The 14,167-nt window shown below is 50.7% G+C and overlaps 3 protein-coding genes across 3 annotated transcripts; 1 reads left to right on the top strand and 2 right to left on the bottom strand.

Annotated features, from left to right (window-relative positions):
* Positions 1 to 2,437: 2,437 nt before the first annotated feature.
* T069G_08528 (uncharacterized protein) lies at positions 2,438 to 3,817 on the top strand (the record flags this gene model as incomplete). Its single annotated transcript, XM_056175738.1, has 1 exon — positions 2,438 to 3,817. One exon carries the CDS (start codon positions 2,438 to 2,440, stop codon positions 3,815 to 3,817), a length of 1,380 nt encoding a protein of 459 aa, XP_056026687.1.
* Positions 3,818 to 5,822: 2,005 nt separating this feature from the next.
* Positions 5,823 to 9,167, bottom strand: T069G_08527 (IPT/TIG domain-containing protein; the record flags this gene model as incomplete). The annotated part of the gene is made up of 3 exons (XM_056175737.1): positions 5,823 to 5,942; positions 6,012 to 8,429; positions 8,553 to 9,167. The coding sequence occupies 3 exons, from the start codon at positions 9,165 to 9,167 to the stop codon at positions 5,823 to 5,825; spliced, it is 3,153 nt and encodes a 1,050-aa protein (XP_056026686.1).
* A 2,797-nt stretch (positions 9,168 to 11,964) lies between these two features.
* T069G_08526 (sodium/hydrogen exchanger family domain-containing protein) lies at positions 11,965 to 13,905 on the bottom strand (the record flags this gene model as incomplete). The annotated part of the gene is made up of 3 exons (XM_056175736.1): positions 11,965 to 12,315; positions 12,382 to 13,577; positions 13,770 to 13,905. 3 exons carry the CDS (start codon positions 13,903 to 13,905, stop codon positions 11,965 to 11,967), a joined length of 1,683 nt encoding a protein of 560 aa, XP_056026685.1.
* Positions 13,906 to 14,167: the final 262 nt, after the last annotated feature.

Raw genomic sequence — 14,167 nt, 5'->3', positions numbered from 1 at the left:
GGGCGGTTCATCATTCTTTCCTTTGAAGCCATTTGCTTTGGACGGCTACATTTGATGTCTTTTTTGTTGTTTGTTTTATTTTTTCTTTATATATTTAAATGAGACAACTTATTAGCACTACCTAGTGGTTTTTTGTTTCTGTGATGGGAGATGTTGATGTCGTTATTGTAGTGTTAATTGCTTGCTTGGAAATTGATTTGACAGAGTTGTTATGAGTGAATATGAAGTGTTCCTGATTTGTGTGGTGAATGTAATTGGCTAGTTGAATATGGGAATGTGATTGAAGAGAGGATGGAGTTGAGATTGAAGTTAGAGTGTCTGTGTATTCTTCTGGATAGATATAGTAGGTAGCATTGCTATATATCACTTGGCATCTTTTTATGATATGGACATTGTATTTATAATCAAAATAAGAGGATATTGTGCCGGGATCCAATCTCATATCATTAGTATCATCGATAATGCTGGAGATGGCTGCTTCAGCAACTTGACCAACATGACCATTGGCAAGATTCCCGGCGCTCACGTCCATATCATCTGCCGCCAGTACAGCTGTTATAGCAGATTCAGAGAAGGTTATGTCTCGGCCTTTGGATTTCTTTATTCTATACTTATAATGAACAATTGGAGCTTGGTAACAGAGCGAGCGACTAGGTTTTATGACTGCGAGATACAGATGAGGAGACGGGAGAAATGTCTGTCTGAACTTGTGTTTACGCTGTCTGTCTATTAGCTGTCTGTCCGTCTAGCTGTCTGTCGGCCTGTCTGTTTGAAACTCGCGATTCGAGCGTACATCACAGGATATGCATGGGGGAGAAAAGATTCGCGGCAATTACAAGGAAGCAGACAATATGGGATTGATTGAAATCTGTTTCTGCTTCAGGACAGCCTCCCGTAGTAGCCGGCCGCAGGACCGGGACCCTGCTTGAGAGCGGCTATGCACATGTGATTAACCTCCGCCTCCGTTGGCTTGCAGGCATGTCCTGGCGCCAAGGGCCGGAGCGAGATTCCTAATGAGAGTGAGAAGGGGGACGGGAGGATAAAGAGTGAGCGGTTTCTTTTCTTTTTTTCTCTTTTTCCCCGTGCGCAGAAAAGTGTCAATCCCTCCTACTTATCTGTTTGTTCGGCGCTATTGTCAAGAGGTGAGACGCCGAACTGTGTTGTGTTAGTTGTGTGTGTGTGTGTGTGTGACCTGGCCTGGCTAGTTCCGTCACATTCTTTTTTTCGATGCGTTGTTGTGTTGTGTTGTCACTTGATGCTGTCACCGTTCTCCAACCTCCCCCAACCACCAACCCAACCCTCCATCTCAGTCGTAGAATAAAGGCAAAAAAGCAAAGCCAAAGGAATTGCCGGTCCCTCGTGGTCTCGACACCGTAAAATGTGGAACGATTGTGACAGCCACTCGGCGGCACTGCAAGTCTGCAAGCGACCGCCGCAACTGTACAGCCCGTCCTGCCACCAGTATATACGAGTACGGACTACGGCCATGCAAAAAGGGACCAGTTGGACTGCGAACAATCAACAATCCCTGCCACTCGGGGGGACCTTCTACAGGGCCTCTGCACTAAGTCCAGGGCCTCTACAGGGCTCTAGCAGGGCCTCTAGCAGGGGGTCCCCCGGTGGTTGCCGGGACAACCGTCACGTGTGGCTGGGGGAGCGGTGCGGATGGGCCACCTCAGTGCCACACATAAAACAAAACAGTCGGGCGCAGTTTTTGCTGGCCCCCAGGCGGAGCTGCTTCAATCTTACGTGCGTGTGTCTGCGAGGTGCAGCTGAACGGGGCCCGTTTTGAGCTCTGCACTCTTTCTTGGTCGTGTTCAACTAAAACAGCCAAATAAGAACAGAGCATATACGATTGCCGGCCTGAGATTGGACGTAAGTGCATTGTTTTCTTTTCCTCCAATCAACACCCATTGGGCGGGAAAAAAGAAAAAGAAAGCATATCATCCCGAATCTCGACTAAAATCTCTCCTCCATGGACCCAGCTTCGATCCCTCATTAAACTCTAAAAGATTGCGGAGAGCTATCCCAATTTCCCCCGACGCCCCCGACGCCCGAGACAGAAGAGAGACAACAAGAGGAAAAAGCCAACGACTACATAACAGCAGCAGCATTCCGGCCGCAAGCGCTGGCCCGTGTTTTCGCCTGTTTGTTTATTGGCCATTGTTTGGACCTCGACAAAGCGCTGGTGGTGGCGGCAGACGAGAGACACCCGACAACAAAAAGGATCAAAGGGGGATGGATGCTTTCTGATTGACGATACTTCAACTTATCACGAGCATCCGGCTTCACTTGGCTGCGGGACAGACGGTGGTCGAATACAGGCCATCGGCGAGCTGTATAGCCAAGGGGGCTTCTCTATCCCCTCCCCTTATCGACTCTCATCTCCGCACATCCTGCACGCGTCTTCAAGTAAACCCTCCTCACTTCGCCTGCAATGGGCCCCCCCAAGACGAGGGGCCTCAGGCCGCGAGCGCAAAGTCGCAGTCGCTTCCAAGAGGGTTCTATGAATGACCGTGCATCTGCCGTGCCACCAAGCCAGTTTCTCGGGCCCGAAGAGCTAGAGGCTCTGGAAAGACCACTGGAAGCAGAGCTAGAGCAGCATCAGTACAATCTGCGAAGCTCTCGCCGGTCCCAAGACACCACCCGCCAACTTCAGCTGTTTATGTCGCGGGGAGCTCCGAGTATTGCGCCCAGCATCGCGCCGAGTGTCGCGCCTAGTGTCGCTCCCAGTGTCGCACCGAGCACCGCTACTTCACCGAAAAAGGGCGTGCTGGGTCAAGTATGGGAGGGCGTTCGGGGTCGGTTCAAGCTCAAGAAAGAAGCTCCCTCGCCCGAGCAGAAGAAGCAGCAGCCAGACTCTCCGTCTCCAACGAAGCCAGTTCCTGGAGCTTACGACGACAGGCCCACTAGGGAAGAGGCCTTGGCGAGCTACCATTTGCTGGTCGAAGCTGGCTTCTTCACCACGCATGCCATTCAATCCACGCGACAGCCTCCTCCACCGGGGTTTGTACGCCAACGGCCTGCTACTAGCCATCAGGCGCTTTCTCCGACGTTAACACTGAGGACGCCCCCGCCGCGGCTACCGCCTTTAGAGACACCCGTTTCGTTGCCTCCACCGCCAAAATGGCCGCTCAACTCGACGCCCATAACGCCCAGGAGCAATAGGACGTCTCTATCCGCGGTGACCCCTGCCAGTGCCGACTCTAGAGGTACCAAACGGACGGCAAACGAAAACAACGCGGATATCCAGATCCATCAGGACGAGCCCCCGAGATCGCCGAGGTCAGCACGTACCAGGGGCAAGAAGATTCGTAAGACGGCTTCCAAGGACTTTGGCATCCCAATTCTCCGCACCGCCAGATCTCGGCGGAAGCTCACGAGCTCTCAAGCAAAGGCTCGTAAGAGCGGAGGCAGTGCTACCCACACACCCGTGGTCATCCACCACTATCACAGCAACAGCACGTCGAGTCGGGACTCCAGGCATAGTAAGCGGTCTTCTCACCTGCTATGCGCTACTTCGCCCTCCTCATCTGCGGCATCATCTCCCCGCGGCTCCTTCGACTCTACGTCGTCGGCCAGAGAGAGCGGCGAAAGCGTGTACAGTGTTCGGGCTATTGGCTCGGGCTCCAAGAGCTCCCGCGGCCTTAGACCAAGAAAAGCTGCTCCTGCTGCTACTTCTACTCCCACTCAGGATGCCCTCAAAGTGGTTCCCAACGCAAACCGAGGGATTCCCAGCGTCCCAACTATTCCCGCCAAGTATACCTTTGGAGAAGATCGAGAGAATGGACAGGCCTGGCGGGGCCTGAAACGGTGAAGATTTCAAGCTTTTATTTTTCGCATCATCTATCGGAGTTTTCTGTTTGCGAGATACCTGTCTGATCCGCCATTTTCTCATCAAAAAAAGCATTTGGATCGAGCAATGATTCGATTTTTAACGAATTTTCTTTCTTCTCTATTACGAGACATGATATGATTTTTATCAAAAAAACCTTTTTATCTCATATACCCCCCATCTGTTCGGAGGGTGTTGATTTTACCACACAAAACACAAAGAAAAGACCAAAAAAATGGAAGATAACACAAAAAAAACCTCAACAACCGATGTAATGATCCAACGTCTTGCTTCCCAGTAGCAAGGCCAAAGCTTTTTATCTTTCGTTGTTAACAAAACATGCGTTTTTGGAACCGAGGACGTTGTTGCTGTTACGTTATGTGTCATGACAAAAGGAACAATATATGAAACTCTACGTATATACGACTTTGACGACATTTGTGCAAAATAAGCAGCAAGCGGCGGACCTTTTCGCGGAGAGAGCCGTTTCGGCAAACAAGGACCAGGCAGGGGAGGGTAAAAAGAAAAAGGAGAAAAATCAGCCTCTTTGTTTTTTATCCCAGCCTCCTCCTTTTTTTCAGCTCGTTTCTTTTTATGAGCATTGACCATGGAGGACAATGCGCGGAAACGAGCAAATTTACTCTTCCTCTCCATCTTTCTCTATCTCTCCTTCTTTACTGAACGGGGGGAAAGAGACAAGGGGAGAGGAAGGGGAGGGGGAGAATCCCTGGCCCTTCGCTTGGTTTGAGACGGGGGGCTCTTTTGTGGAATCAAAGCCGCTTGCTTGTCTTTTGAGTTTTTGATTTCGATTTTTTTTGGCAAAAGGGAAAGGAAATCCTTGTTGATTTTGATTTCGATTTTTTTTTTACATTCGCTCACATATTAGATCCTTTCTGTCTAGCTTTTCTTTTTCTTTTTTTGTTCTCTCGTGAGATCAGTAAGTATGACTTGCGGGAGAAAGAAAAAAAAGAGAGAGGCTGGAGAGGAGGGATCTTGATGATATCATGATTTTCAGGGGACGTGAGGAGGACAAGATTGTACTAATAGGTATTTTTAACATATTTTACGAATGACAAGAGACATTACATCAAAAACTGTTGCGCCTTTCCATGATTCTGTGAAGTATGTGAATGAATAAACTATATTATATTTAATTACTACTGGTATTTCTCTACGGACTGCGCTTCAAACCGTATCCAAAACTGCCCTTCCAGACACTCTCACACCGGCGTATCTCGTAAGACCTGTTTCCATCAAAGAACATACAGATGGAGAAAGCAACAAGAGTCAAACGAAAAAAAAGTCGTGCAGTGCCGCATACCGAAAGCATCTAAAACGCTATTTGCCCAAATTCCCTCTGTATGGGAACTTAAAAACCCCCTCCGAAAACTCCCATAGTTAAAGTAAGAAAAAAAAAATCGTCACACAAATTATCCTAATATCCCAGCCCGAAGGAAACCATACAAACCCATCCCGATTTGCACAGCTCCCATTAACCATCCCATTCCGCCCATTTCCATGCGAATAATAAAACAAACCAGACTTTCTCTCTTTCCCGCTCTTTCACCGGTATAGCAACGATATCCTTCTTTCATTCCTCTTATCCCTTAAGTCCAGATCGCGTCGTCTGTCTCTTGTCTGTGTCTTTCCGTCGCTTTTTTTCTTTTTTTCTTTTTCCCGGTTTTTTTTTTTGTTGTCGTTTTGTTTTGTATGCATTATCATGATGTATGGTATGAATGAAGTCGAAGTGGGAAAACAAAGGCGAGGAGCAAATGGTGTGTTATAATCTTCGTGATGAGCGATAGAAAAAGAACATGGCAAGAAAGATGAAATAAGCAAGCACGCATGCCTCGTTATAGTCTTCATCAATAGAGATATAACTGAAATGAGATGAAAGAAATGAGATAAATGTACAAAGTTTGGCCGTTTTTCTTCATCGTGGCATGTCGTTAACAGCACTAAACGTTGCCGGTTCGGAATTCATCACTCAAGAATGTGAAGAAAACAGGGTGTGAACGATGGCTCTGATAGAAGCCCAGATGAAAGGGAAAAGCTCGGGGAAGTAGCTGTAAAGCAGCGCGCAAATCATCACCAGGAGAAGAGGGATCTGGTAGAAAGAGAAATTGTTAGTTACTGACTTTGGATTGAAGATAGAGAAATAATAGTCTCGACTTACCCAAATGAAGAAGAGGTTTCGATCATTGCTAATCTTCTTCAACTTCTGTTCCCGGGCTCGCAAGAAGTTCTCTTGCTGTTCCTTGGTGATGGCATGCTTGCGTCCAATCTCGAGGATTGCAGGGGGATCGATAGCCGGAGCCTTGCCTCTCATCACCAACTCCACCTCCTCCTCCTCATCATCTTCAAACTCATCATGTTGGAAGATGGCCGCAGAAGCTGATGACTCCGCCTCGTCCTCGTATTGGAACACGGCCGCAGCAGCCGAGGACTCTGACTCGTCATGGCGGATGGAGCGTTTCAAATCCGCCTCGGCATCAGCGGCAGCTCGGGCCACGGATAGAACAGCCTTGGAATCCATATCCTTCGCGTCCGCATCCTTTCCTGGGTAGATGTCAGAATAAGCGGGAGGAGCTGCCGCAGTATTCATGTACGATGAGAGATCCCACCAGCGCCCGTCCGCCTTTGTGCCATCGTCGCTTGCATTATCTGGGCGGCCACCGGGCATGGTGGGCATGGCGGGCATGGCAGCCATCAGATCCTGTACCTTTCGCAAGATGGGCGGGTTTGGAATATAAGCGTTGTAGATGGGCAGGTTGAGATTCATGTTCATGGGAGGAATGAATCTGCGGCCAAAGAACGACATGGCTGCGCGCATGAGTTGGTTTTCATTGTCGTCGATGTAGGTAAACACCGGAGGCTGCATGCCCAGCGGCGCCGCGGCCCTTTGCGGCCCAAAGGTTACAGGAACTGGGCCAGCAACCGTAGAAGGAGGCAGCAGGCATACAAGTGATGCCTCGCTCCAGAAGGTAGTTGTAGTGGCCTTGTGGTCGCCAAACCAAATCTCCAGTCCCTGGTAAAAGCCAGCACCAAGCACGGTAACTTCCATGCCGCCATTGAGCGAGCCCTCGGCAGGAATAATTTTGTGGACAGTGGACTGCGCTCTTGGTGGGTTACTAGCGGCAACACCCAGAGAATAAAGATCAGCGTCCGAGGCTTGGGTAACCGGGTTATGCGGCACCAGGTTGACTGCACTCCGCATACTGCTCGGGCTAGGAGGGCGTGTAGAGCTGGATGATACTGGCGTGGGATAGAGCCCAGTCATGACCGAGTTGTTTGTGACAAAGCTATCCATGGACAAGTTATCCATGCTCTGGGAACGTCGCTGGGCAAACCACGGGTCGTTGGTTATGGGGTTCATTACGGGGGACCCATTGGAAGCCGATAACTGGGGGGTAACCGCACCAAGCACGGCTTCTGGCTGTTGGAAAGAATGAAGGTTAGGAGCGAAGGGCGAGGTGACCGCGGAGGTAACCTGCGTGGAAGCGCCTTGGGAAGCCATGTTTGGTGAAGCATCCAAGGGCGTCATGGTCAAGGCCTGGGGAACTCTGGTAGGGGTTGGGGTGCTCGCTTTCCTCTTCTTGGCCGGGCCTTGGGGCTCAAGCTCAGGAGCATCGTCCGTGGGTGAGGTGACCACCGTCTTGTGGTCGTCCGTGATCATAATCGAGCCGGACATGGCCTGTGCAACGACCTTGCCTTCCCAGTCCTTGAATGTGAAGATGACGTTGAAGCCCGTCTTCTCCTTCTGGTGACGGCAGTAACATGCGAGTCGCATAGGAACCACAACTTGCATGGCGGTGGGACACTGTCGGAACAACTCTGCTTGCGATGGTCCTTCCGAGTCCTTCTCCTTCTCGTTGCTGGGGGGTCGCCAATCTTTCATCTCCTTGGTGTTGAATATAATGATGCGGCGCGATTCATCCATATACCAGGATTTCTCTTCGTCAGACTTGGTGTGGTTCTTCTTTCTTCCAGCTCGCTTGCGCTCTCTTTCGATACATTTCTTGCAGATGCGAATTTGGCAGCCATTTTGTGTCTCGTGCTCAGCCTCTTCAGGAGAAGGAAGATAGTCGTGAGGAACCGTGGCAGCTCTCTCCAGCGCCTTCTTTCTCAACTCGGGCTGATCCATGGGGGTCGTGCAAACCAAGCTGACATACAGCTCTAGCGTATCGGGGGACGGCTGCGGAAGGGGTTTGGCCCTGAGTTTAGGTTTGGAAATTGTGTGGGGAGGCAAATGTAGTTTGGTGATGCCAAAAGGTAGATGAGACAGTGTCATGGTTACCGCCATCTGCGTCTCTACGCGGGATTTGAGCGTAGATTCCTGAATGTGCAGCCCATACTCACCCGTGTAGGTAAACACGGGGTTGTCAGAAACTGGCATTTGTTGCATGTACTCTTGTTGCAAGGCTTGGTGCATTTGCTCTTGGGCAGGCGGCTGTCCGGCCTGCGAAAAGTCAGGCATGAAAAATGGCCAATCTTGGCCTGCTTCGGATGAAGGTCTGGAGGACATGACGCTGTTTGGTGATAACTCTGGGCCCGCCGCCCTCTTTTGTCCTCTCGGAATGGTCATTGTTGGCTGCTAGGTGAATATTAGTCAATACTTTCCTGAAGTGCCATTTCTTGATTTTCCCGCCATGACGTTCCGCCACGCACACGCACACGAAAAAAAAGTAAAAATTAGAATAACAAAATATGAACATACCGAACTCTCTTGCTGTTGGCCTGATTTTTCTGATCTCGGCGATTCCATATTCATCGGGCTGTTAGTCGGGGTGGCGAATGCTGCAGCAGCAGAGCCGTCCGGGGCAGCACCGAAAACGAACGGCCGGTCCGTCACGGCTTCGTTACGTCCGCCAAAATCAAATAGCTCCGATGCGCCAGTGGTTTCAGGGGCTCCAAGAAAGGTCGACGACTGTCCAGCGAGAGCAAATGGAGAAATCTCGGTCTTGCGAAGGGCGGCCATCAAATCAAGATGAGCATTCGTCCTCAATTCGAAGTTGGACGTATCTACTGCTTTGCCGGGTGCCCGGGGAGACGCAGAGCCGGAATCGTACTCCTCGTCAAAAAGAGAGCCGTTAGGCGAGTCGAGGAAGGGTCCGGTCGCGACAAGTCCCTGCGCGTCCCAGAAGTTTTTCATATGGTCGGTGTCAATGGCGCTCATGTGCTGTTGGAGATCGTCGGGGCTGAAGAAGGTGTTTGAGGCGGCAATCATGTCATCGTTCAAATCTCGAATTTCTTCGTCTCTGGGAATTGATTGTGCTCGTGCAATGAGTGGATCGCCAGCGCCAGATCGAAATGGAGTCGAAGTCGAGGCCATGATTGGCAGGGGCGATCTGGTGTGCGCGTCTGCGTCACGGCGGCTGGTGATGGAAGCGGCCGTCGACCAGGAGCCTGCTTTTGTCGCCTGTCTCGTCGTTTGTTTTTCTCTTCCCTTGTGTCAGCGGTGCGGTTCGCAGATAAGCCGGTCGAGATAACGGTGTTGGGCTCGAAAGTGTGGGGGTGTGTCTTAGGAGTCGAAGACGTTATGTGCGAGATGGAGGAGAAAAAAAGGGTCCTTTTTGGGGGGTAACAATCGTCGAGGCCGGCGAAAAATCGATTGTCCCAGATGCAAAAGCCCTATAGTTGCATGTTTTCCAAATGGCGCGGTGGCAGCGACACGGAAAACAAGGCAGCCTGGGAGCGAGAAACAGGGGTGGTGGATGGGAGGTTTGAGAGAGAGAATATGGGAGAAGGAAAGAGAGGGTTTTTTTCTGGCGACCGGGCGGAAGTTGACGAACGTCGGCGAAGCCAGCCGATCAACAGGCGGAGAGCAAGCACGCGCACACACTCACTCACTCACTTACTCACCTGAATTTTAGTGCAGAGGGTCAGAAGACCGCGGTTGGGGCGCTTGGTCGGCCGCGACGTGAGAGTGAAAAGGAGTGTATTCTGATGCTGTTTGCGTGTCGTTTTTTGTGATTTTTATCGTGCAAATGCAATGAGATGACATGAGATGAGATGAGAATGCAAATGGTCGCAGTGTTGATGTGAGGAGACAAGACAAGATGCAGGCCGCCGATAAGAATCCGACCGCTGAATGCATGTACAGTAGTAGCAGTAAACAATCCACTGGGGCCCCCGTTATAGGCACGGTGTGGGCAGCGGGCAGTGCAAACAGTGAGTGGAAAGCAGCTGGTCCAGCATTGAGGCCGAAGTTGTGCGTTCCGGCAAGGACGGGCGCGAGGCCTTTGCAATCTCGAAAAAGTACAAGTCGAAGTTGAGAGATGCATAAACCTGCCAGCGGTAATGCTTAGCAGAAGCTTGGAACTTGAAGAAGCTTATTCGCGTGCACTGAGGCCACTTGGAGTATACTTTGTACCGCGATGCGTTCTGGCGGTCGGCCGCTGCGTTTCAAAACCTTAGCATCAGATACATGAGTCGCCACCGCAGTTGCTAGGCGCTGGAGGTAGCGATCGAGGCCACCGGCGCCCTGACGGCTGCGAGAGTATACACACCCGCATGTGTGCGCTGCGCACCACCGGCAAGGCTCGCTCTCACTGGCCCGTCACGATGTACCAGTGTACATAATACTGTAGTACACCGTCTACAGACTGTCGTCATACACACTGTGTCCCATCCACAAGAGACAAACCCTTGCCCGTGCATATGCAGCCATTTTAAAGTCGTTCAATAGCATGGCGCTGACGCATACAGTGTCATAGATTCGCCGCGCAACTCGTCCGCCGCTTCTGCCAAGGGTATCTGACTCTGGCTTGTCCTTCATTGGCCGACTTGGCACCGCTTCGTCGAACCCCAAAGAGTTGCTACAGTATTACAGTATTAATCCCCATACTTGCTGACTCGGCAATCGTGGACTCGATTCAGCTCCGACTGTTGGCAAGGCCGAAGCTGTGACTCTTTGTCTGTTCTGTTCTGTTGAACCCACCAGCTGTCAAAGAGCCACGTGTTCGTGACGTTCCCCGGATCTACCTGTCTATAGTACCTGGTATACGAAGCATCGTGACCATGAATACCGAGGCAAAGCAATGACGACGATGCAATACTGTCCTCGGACGGCTAATCCAATACCCCCCGGTCAACCAAGTACCTGCGTAAATGCAACAGGGCCCTTGTGAGCTCGCGCCACGAGACCAATGCAATGCACTCTGTCATCATCGGCCCTCCAATCTCCAGCCACAGCATCCCATCCATCCAAGCATACTCCGTACAGTATCTCGAGGCTTAAGCCAGGAGACTGATGAACAGCAGCCCGACAGCGCCACCGGAACTAAAACCAGGCACATCCTCTGCCAATCCTGCCTTTAGCCCTTCTTAAACTTTTACCGCCTGCTGTTGGCCTTATCGCGAGTCCGCAAGACCTCCTCAAGCGAACCCTCCAATACATCATGAAATGCCCACTCGCAAACACTATCCCCATAAATGCCACCTTTCGATCGGAGCACTTCCTTCATTCCCAGCATGTCACAGTTTCCAGATTTCAAATGGAAACGACGCGTGTTTTGCTGAGGCTGTGATTTGTTGGGGATTTGAGAATTGACTTTGAATGAGTTGTAACGGCTGCTACCGAACCCCTTGCCTGTATGCAGTTAGACTGGAAGATCATGACACACCTCGAACGGCCTCACGGATGAAAAAAGGCTTCCGTTCAGCTTGAAAGCTGGCCCTATTGGGTTTCATGTATTATGCTTGAATTGTTTGTTATCTAAACTAATCAGACGAAAGAGATCTTTGCTGCTGCCAATATACATCTATATATGAAGAGGCATGGTGAGGTAAAGTCATCGCGGGAATAAGCCACCGGCTCTCAAAATGAGTACGTTATAGAAAGTATGCGGGAGTAAAAGCATCAAAGGCTTTTAGCCAGAGGCGTAAGCCATCGCTCATGAGGTACGGAAATAATCGAGAATAGGCCCAAAATAAGCATAATGCAGGAACGCCGACGAAGTTGACTTTTGGGAGGGGGAAAATATGCATATTTTTGGCTTCTACATGCTCAGCTCACCCAGCGCCATGTAGAAGCCAACACATCCCGGGAATACAGACTCAGTAGGCTTGACGGACGTCAGTTCATCCCGGGAATACAGACTCGGTCGGCTTGACGGACGCCAGTTTCGTCATGGGAGGGGATTGCTCCTCCTCGAACCGTCAGTCCTCACTCGTCGAATCGGCTCGAGATCTTGCCAAACGATTCTCGGAGTATTTGCATCAGACGGAGGCGTGGACCGCGGCCTTGCAGGGTCCAAAGTGCCGTCATTATTCGGACGAATAACGCTTCCGAGAACAGCAGGATTGTTTACCGGCTGCCCCTCGCTATCCTTTGCGACAGAGAACCATCTGGACATGGTAGTAATGGCCGTGCCGTAGTACACATTGCCGCCGTTGCTGTTTTCGGTGAGGACGCGAGAAATGGTTCGCGGGGCCAAGTATCCGATTTTGCCCAGCGGAATGCTCAAGCCATGGACGACCTAATAAAATTGATGGTTAATATATGTCATGTTAAACCTTGAATTAGTAAATATAGAACAACTTACAACGCTACAAACGACCAGGAACCAAACCACAATTCTCACCGTGGCACCCAGGTCCTTGACGTCGCTTCTCGGGTTCCCGTCTTCATCACTCATGAATTTTTCAATGAATTCCAAAGTAATGAACAAATAAAACACCGCAGAGACTCCAATTGGGCCGAAGAAGCCGACAAAAAGTGCCTGATGCGTGCCGGTAATTTGGTGAATCCATTTATGCATACCCCAGATCCATGGGAGGCGCCTCACAAGCAGCACTGCAATGCCAAGAGGTACGAGTCTGTAAATAGGAATGACAGTGTTGTGGCGAAAGTCGGTCCAAGGAATATACGCTCCATACCACAAGAAGATGGTGACGTTGAGAAGCATGTCGATTGTAGGCTGCAAAGAATCGTCCAGCGTTTCGAGACGAAACCAATCGTCCCAAGTAAATGCATTTCCAGCAATAAAGCACGCCAAAACGTCGTCTGTGCCAATGAGCCCGCATGTGCCAAGAACAAACAAGGCTAGCGATATAGCAGACACGAGGAAGCTTTCGCGGTCGACGTAGTTGCGCTTTACAGCCCAGCGGAGGAGCTCCTTGGCCAGCACTCCCACCACCGCACCATAGATGATGCTCAAGAGGATCGTGTATGCCCAAGTGTATGTGAACCAAAGCCCCATGGCCTCTCCGCCTCCGCCAGAGGTAGCCCCGGAGCCAACATATTTGATCAGATACAGGGCGAAGAAGAGGAACGGGTAGCCCAATCCATCATTCGCACCGGATTCGGCGACGATGAGGTTCTGCAGTTCTTTGGGGATGTTGTGGTCAGCAAATTTTCCCTTGACAATAACAGCAGACAGCACAGGATCCGTAGGCGTGACACAGGCGCCCACAGCCAGCGCATGTAGGAAACTTGGCGTCCCGGCAAAGCCCCAGACAAGCAGGCTCGTGGCAATCCACATGAAGGCCATGCCAGGGCCAAGCAGCAACCCAAGAGGCTTATGCTCCCTCCACAGATATTTGCTTGGCAGCTGGATCCCTGCAAGGACTAGCTGCACACCCAGGACAAGTCGCGAGAAGTTGAGCGTGATGTCGCCCAGACGCTTGTCCGCGCATTCGACGTCGGTGACGCCACTCGTGGTACATTCAGTATAGGCATCCGGCCGAATGAAATTCGCCCCATGAGGCCCGAAAGCAACTCCAATGAGAAGAGAAATAACTATTTCACGCAATTAGCAACTCGATACAGACAAAACAATTGGCGCGGGGGAGGGAGAGACATCAATTCAACTCGCAGAGAGCATGCCAGACAAATGAGACACTCTCCACCGAAATGTGCAGAAACAAACAAACAAACAAAGACAGCGAAAAGAAGAGAAAAGAAATAACCATAGGCGGGAGGAGCACTCACGAGCTTCCGACAAGTAGTAATTCTCCTTCAAGAGATACGACACCAGCCCAAACAGCGATATGAACCCCCCCAGAAACGCAACCACAATGTTGAAGTTGGACAGCGCCAGCGGAACGGCCCAGATGTTGTTAGCCATTGTGATGACGCCTCAGCTAAATGTTAGCAACGCGAAGAGTGAGCAGCAATGGTAAAGGCCGCAGCCGCCATTGATTCTTTTTTTCTGCCAAGCCGCGCCCCCTCAACTCTCTTTATCAGACCTGCCCCTAGGATTTTCGCCCCAAGGAGAAAGTCGGAATAAAGGTTCCCCGGTTCAGGTGAGACAAAAGACGAAAGCGCAAAGTCGGTATAGTAGAGTAGATAAGAGAGGCAGAAAAGTCCAATTAACGTCAGGATTCAAT

This window comes from Trichoderma breve, chromosome 5, assembly GCF_028502605.1.
Source record: "Trichoderma breve strain T069 chromosome 5, whole genome shotgun sequence".
Lineage (NCBI taxonomy): Eukaryota > Fungi > Ascomycota > Sordariomycetes > Hypocreales > Hypocreaceae > Trichoderma > Trichoderma breve.
Note: the sequence above shows the minus strand (reverse complement) of the source record. Positions and strands in the feature narration are given on the sequence as shown.